Raw genomic sequence first — 6,785 nt, 5'->3', positions numbered from 1 at the left:
CTGAAATGGGACGCCGGTTTTATAGCAAGACATCTTAAAGTCGCATATCTCGAAAGTAGTGCTAGCCTAAAGATTTGTGCTCAGCAGACAATAGGTTAATTCTCCTCAGCGTCTACTTTTAATTAGAGCAGGTGCCCTAAGTTAGCCAAAAACATTAAGTAGCATATTTTAGTTAATTATCAAAATTATTGCTCAGATCTTGTTGCTACTAGTGTGCCCTAAACCGCGTAGCCTGTCAGCAAAAACAAGTGCCTGGATGTGAGCTTTCTTTAATGTTTGTATCAAAAGACACACCTGGTTTATTTGCGCTCATGCAATGCTTACCTTAGGGCGTCGTTGGCGCATCACTTCTCGTATTGCACGTGCTTAATGTGTAATTCTGCTAGCGTCCCTGCAGTGTAGATCGAACGTGTTACAGATCACAGCATAGCCTCTTAGACCTTTATTACATTGCGAAGAGACATTGCGCACATAGCACCTTGGTGACTCTCTTGTACTGACGCCATCACCACTGGCCAGAGGATACAGTGGCAGTTTGGCCTCGCACATTGTGGTTGAAATATTAGAATACACTTTCGTTGGTATTGAGAGCAAAGTGTGGCGAATGTGTGAAAAGTTTGGGGTGGCGAAATCAGCCCTGCTTCGTTAGGCTTTTGCACCTTTCGCGCTTGTCGGCCCGCTCGTGTAGCCAAGTCTTTGAAGAACATCACCGCACGTCGTCTCTATTTCCCGTATCTTTTGCCTTGACAACTTCCGCTTCCACATGTGCGCAACCGCTTTCGAGTTTCTCTTCGTCGAATGAGCGTTCCTCATTTCCGCTGCTGCAGCTGCTGCCGTGTGGGTTTGAATGTATTCCGAAACGGATGGTGCATAGTTTAGACCTAGGCTCCCGAACACGCGCATCGCCTCGTTCAGGGGGTCCGCGGCGAGGTCTTCGAAACATATCTGGTAGGTTCTGTTTATCTGCAGTCGACGGGTGAGCTCCCCGAATGCATCCAAGTCTGATCGCATCTGGTCGCACAAGGTGGCCGCACTGTCGCACGGCTTGTAGTCCGTGCACCAGCGAAGACCTCTTCTAGAAGAGTAGATGGCCCGCGGGTCACGCACCAGGTGGGCCACGCGAACAGAATGCGCAATGTCCGGGTTTCGCTCAATCCAAGATCCCACCTGCGACAAATAAAGTTACGTAAGCTATACGTGAACAAACGTAGCTTTCACAATGGGCACCTCAAGTTAAAGAGCTCGAGCGCACTCTGGGCGGCAGAGCGCACTCTAAGTAAACTTAACGTACTTAACGGCCAAAAGCGACTTCCGGTGCGCGATGAGGGAGCGCGCACTAACCGCTTCAGCTAGGGAGATCGTGTGCGCGAGCTCGCGTGTGCTAGGGCTTTCGGCATGGTGACGTATTTCCGCCCTCCTTGCACTTTTACCCCTTCAATGCGCAGTTGCCGCGTTGCACGCGCTCTTTGGTTTCTCATTCGCAGTGGTGCTTCGTGCAAATCCCTGCGTGATCTCCGGTCGTACGACTCGTTCACGCGCATTCTAGCAGTTTTTCTTCGTGACTGGTTGGCCACACATTTAGTTTAGTGCGTAATTCTTAACGCCTGTAATCATAATAATTTCTGTCCAACTACAATGTGCAATGAATTCCTACAGTCGTCATACCACAGAGTAGAAACAATTCGCGTTGTGCGGTACCTCTGGTAGCAGTGCGAACGCATTGTATCACAAACGTCGACCGCTGTTGCTGCCTCTGTCGCCCCACGTAAAATTTCTCGAGCTCGGCATCGTCGATCAAGAACTGTGGCAGGTTACAAGCGGTGCCATCTTCACGAAGCACGAGAAACGTGATAGCGCATATGCAAGTGACATAACACTGGTCAGATGACGCGTTGGTGTTCCCGGGCGCGGTCGTTTATTATCGTCGTGAAGCTACGCTCCACAGGCGTCCCCGAGTGCACTCGAGTGCGTAACTTTGGAGTTAGGTGCCTGGTAACCTAACGAACCCAATTTGATGTGACAGAACCACTGCTTTGCCTTTCATTTCCTGCGGCTGCGCGAAGCCAGGGTATACGCACGTTAGTTCTTTAAACAAGCAGTTTTCAAAACACTCCCGGTTTAGCTCGGTCGAACTTCCAGGAACATTTAGCGTTTAACGGAACCACTAAGACTTGCAATAGCCAGCAAATACTCAGAACCCTACAGCTGGTACCGGTCTTGGTAAGCTTTCAAAGTGTTTCTTTTTTTTACGGACAAGCTCCACTCCTTCATGCAAAAGAAATATATACACATATGGCGGAGACATGAAGCGTGTTTTTAATTGTTCGACACACCGAGAATATGTATTTACAGTTTACTACGAGAGAAAATAGTAACAGCATTAAATTTTGAAACGCGTCGTTCTATATGTTTTGGAGTCCCGAACGTAAATCTGACAGCACGCAGGGGAAGCTAGAATAAAGTGCCATGACAATGTCAATGTGAATAAATTACTGCTTTTCGCAGCAAGCCATCCTTTTCACAGTAAAGTACCTGAAAAATACACTGAAACTGCTGCACATCATGCCACCGCGGCTCGCGAAGTCAGCGCATTCAACCTACGACCTTTCATGCAACTACACGGCCCACCGCGAAAACGTCTCACAGAACTAAGCCATTTCCTCCTCTATGACGCTATTAATGAGCGCCTAGCAGCGTGCGGCTTTTTTGACTGCATCATTAGCGGTGTATCACCCATAGACTTATGGTCTAACGGAGCGGTTGAAGCACATTTTCGGTAACATGCTCATGCTGTACGGCGCATCCGACCATTTCAATTGGGAAGAAATCCTCCGTTTTGTCGCGTACGTGTATAACACCGCCACTCAGAACACCAGGTGTTTCTGACGTTCTTATGTTTTTTCGATGGACGAGAAACATCGACAACATTGTTCGGTATCAGCCGGACGTCCGTAAATTTACGCCGTTCAGATAATTCTCAACATGCAGAATCTTGCCGTCAACTACCTCACTCATTCACCACCCATACTGAAGGCATCCAAAAAAATCGCCGGCGACCACGCTCAGCCTGTAGAGACGTTCGCCATTGATTCTACTATCTGGCTTCGGCTGCCATTCCACTCTCCAGAACTCACTCCAGAGCCTCCTCCGAAATATATGGCTCCGTTGCGATTCATTGAACTTACAGCGCCCTTGAACTATGTGGTCGAACCGGTGACCTCAACGTCGGGCAAACGCTGTCGTGACTGAGAGACGGTTCACATCAGCCGCCAAAAGCCGTACCATGATCCTATCATTATGTTATCACATTAAATCGCCAGAATGGCTCATTTTAGCCGCCGACAAATTGTAGTAGAAGAGATGGGGGGGGGGGGGAATCTCCGGGCACTGCCATCATTTTGGCGCGAAACATGAGCTCGTGTTCTTGCTGCAAAAAGCTATGACTGCTGCTTCAGAGGTTGATTCGATCTTCTTTAGGTGTTTTTATCGATCTCCCTCTCTGAACTGACATTAAGAGCAAAAACGAAGCTCGGAAGCACAAGTTGCGCGTAGAGCAGGTTTATTAAAAGTAAAGTTGCCTATAAACTTTACGTTGGTCTATTAGCGTTACATAACCAGGTGGTGCGATGAAATTAGAAAATTTGTTGGCATAACTTTGAATCAGGTGTCGCAAGACTCGGGTAATTGTGGATCGCCAGGGGAGGTCTTAGTACTGCAGTTGACACGAATAGGTTGCCGATTATAATAAACAATGACATGAATATTGTTCTTTCTTTCGTGTGCTAAATGTTTTTATAGAATAATTTCACTTGTATTGCCCATTCTGCCTAGACCTGACGAAGGCTGGTATTGCTGTATATATAAATCAGCATTAAAATAAATAAATAAATAAATATCTGGTATGTGAAAACTCTGAGCTGACTGACGCGAAGTCTGGTGAACTTGAAAACTTGCGTTTCGGCTCTTGAACAGAGAGCAGACAGGTGAGGTGGGGAGGAGCAAGACTCTCCATCTTCGCAGAGGTCGGCCAGGAAGTGGTTGAACTTGTAGTAAGGGTTGTTCTCCAGCCACACTGTGTAGAGCTGCTCGAAGCGGCACCTGACAAGCTCGTCGATCAGACGGAAAGCGTGGCTCTGTCTTCCTGGTCGTATGCTGCCGCTGACAGTGAACGGAATAAGAGGCTCAAAGTGGAAAAAAATGTCCGTGGCGCTGAAGACAGCAATTCGCCAACAAAGGATGACCCAGACCGGTAATAGGCGACGATCACCACTATTTTCACATCCGCTGCGGGGACGACGGGATATCTTTCGAGCGCCGCTCTAAACTCAGCGGGGAGAAGTGTTTCTATAGAAGAATCATTAGTATCTACTGGCGCCATTGTGTGTTCGTTGACCACAGCGGGAGATTCTGTTGTACATACACCTTCCGTGCGAAAACTTCTATGTGGCAAATCTGCTAAATGAAGGAAGCAAGTCTTCCATTCTCACGTAAAGCAGAATGAAGATGTGAGTGCATTGACCTGATATATATGACGTTTTCATTCTCAACTACATTTTTTTCTAGACATTGCGCTTACCATAGCTTAGGCTCTTTTCACCGCATTATTGTCTCCACGATTATATGAAAGGCGTGAGTTAGCAAAGAGTCTACAGGACATATGGCTTAAGAAGTTGATTCAATTTTAGGTCGGTAGTTTAGTTTTCGACTGTAATCATGAGAACACACTCATCGGGCTGTGTTTTCGCCATAAAGTGATAATATACCGAGTTCTCGTATTACTTACGTAGCTGGAAATCTATCCATGAATATAATGCGCTGTAGCTCAGGAGGAATGTGCTGGCTAATAGTAAAGCGAAACATGTTTTCGTTCGCATTTTGGCTCTGCAAAGAAAAAAAACCAGAGTAATTCATCAGGCACTGGAGCTCACATTGACCATCGTGTGTTTGTACTTCTGAAGTTGTCGCTAGCGTCCTGTTTCGAAAACTGTATTGAAGTAGACAAAGCACACATCTTCCAAACCGGCAAATATCGTCAACACTAGTCATCCTTACATTGCAAGAAGTACCATTATGCAAAAAAGAAGTGAGGCGTGCAGACAGGACACAAAAGTAGAGAAGTGGACAACACAAACGCCTATATATATATATATATATATATATATATATATATATATATACATATATATATATATATATATATATATATATATATATATATATATATATATATATATATATATATATATATATATATATATATATCAGCTGAAGGGAGCACTGAGGCGAACAAAGAAGACGCGAAACTCATCTGCGCATGCTCAGGAATTATAACACCACGTGTCAGTCGTGTACACGTGCCGGTCTACGTGAGAGATAACTGTTAAGACACTTGATCTCTTCCTTATGTAAAATAATCGAAGGCTCACTCACGCAGGCACTTCCACCATTATAGATATGCCATGCCTCTACCGTAAGACGCGTAAGACGAGCAGTTTGATTGGCACGTTAATTGCCAAATATGCCACAGTGAATGGGTAGCCACTGAAAAATTATTTGACGTAGTTTCTTAGGTGGTGTATGGCCTACGCGATTTGAAATACCAACTCTTCATGCGGACCGGATTCCTAAGGGTGATCGTAAACCATGTAGTGCCGTCTTCGAGTCGCAGAAAATCGGACAATTTGTGTCTTCGTTCATCATCAATAAAGTGTAGTGAGACCTGGAGCGCTGGTCCTGCTGCCATCAACGTTGTCGAGTTAGATGTTTTCAACTTGATAGCGGTACCTTTCGATGGTAAGACGACAGCTGCAGTAGTACTCTTCGGCAGGACGCAGCCGTCATGTATATGGATGAATCTTACAATGAAATAGCCGATGACGCGTTTCATCTACTACACCTCAAAGAATGTGCGAGGATGGACGCCGTAGTTAAGGAGTGCCAGCACTTTGAACAAGCGAAGAGTCGCCGCATCACCCGCCAGTTCCTTCGGCTGCCTACACCACCGCCACATCATCATGGGAGAACGAGCCAATCTCTACGCTGTCTACAACCACGTCGGAAGATGTAACTCACATTGCCCGTCGCTAAGAAGAAGCAAGAGTTCCTACAGCTGTTCTTCCAGACGTTCAATCAGCGGAAGCGGACCTGCCCACTGTGTCTCTCATACAAGTTGTCTTTCGCAACGAGTTCGCAAACCTGAGTTTATAATCTGCAGCCTTGTCAAACCATGCACCCAAAGGTACTTCTGCCAATGCCACTTACAACCAGGTACACCCTAAGCGCTACAAAACGCGGCTGACTGGAGGATGGCAGGCTACCTACACATACGGTTCTACTGCTCTCGCTTTGGCCACATTGCCCGCCAATGCCATAGTCGCTGGTCGTCGCCTTCAAACTAGCGCACTGGATCTTGACGCCGTTCTGAAGGCAACATTCGTCGATTTTCTCCTTGATCTCATCCACTGGCTTCCGATGCCTCCATTCCACACTGCAGGTTTACACGTTCACCATCCTACAAGACCGTCGATCTCTATCACACGAGTATATATTGCTAGCCATCAGACCACTCTTTTGTTTGCCGTGCTTGTGCAGTGTCCCCATGACGTGGTCCTCGGCCTTGACTTTCTCTAGGCGCCCTCATCTCTTATATACTTCTCGAAAGGTGTTTTCAGCAGGAACTCCATTTTGACACCCATATAATATCCGGCACTCCCAGCCGCTTATGTTCGGTAGAGCTCCTTAATCTACCACCACAAGCCGCAACGTACGTCCCGTTAAGTCGCTCT

General features: G+C 46.5%; 1 protein-coding gene across 1 annotated transcript; it reads right to left on the bottom strand.

The window, feature by feature from the left end:
* Positions 1-645: 645 nt before the first annotated feature.
* Positions 646-6,371, bottom strand: LOC139054383 (carbohydrate sulfotransferase 1-like). Its single transcript, XM_070531301.1, has 3 exons — positions 6,328-6,371; positions 3,927-4,158; positions 646-1,167 (listed from the first exon to the last, which is right to left on the bottom strand). Exons 1-3 carry the CDS (start codon positions 6,369-6,371, stop codon positions 646-648), a joined length of 798 nt encoding a protein of 265 aa, XP_070387402.1.
* Positions 6,372-6,785: the final 414 nt, after the last annotated feature.

This window comes from Dermacentor albipictus, chromosome 1 (assembly GCF_038994185.2).
Source record: "Dermacentor albipictus isolate Rhodes 1998 colony chromosome 1, USDA_Dalb.pri_finalv2, whole genome shotgun sequence".
Classification (NCBI taxonomy): domain Eukaryota; kingdom Metazoa; phylum Arthropoda; class Arachnida; order Ixodida; family Ixodidae; genus Dermacentor; species Dermacentor albipictus.
The sequence above is the reverse complement of the archived record's forward strand: the minus strand, read 5'-3'. Positions and strand labels throughout refer to the sequence as shown.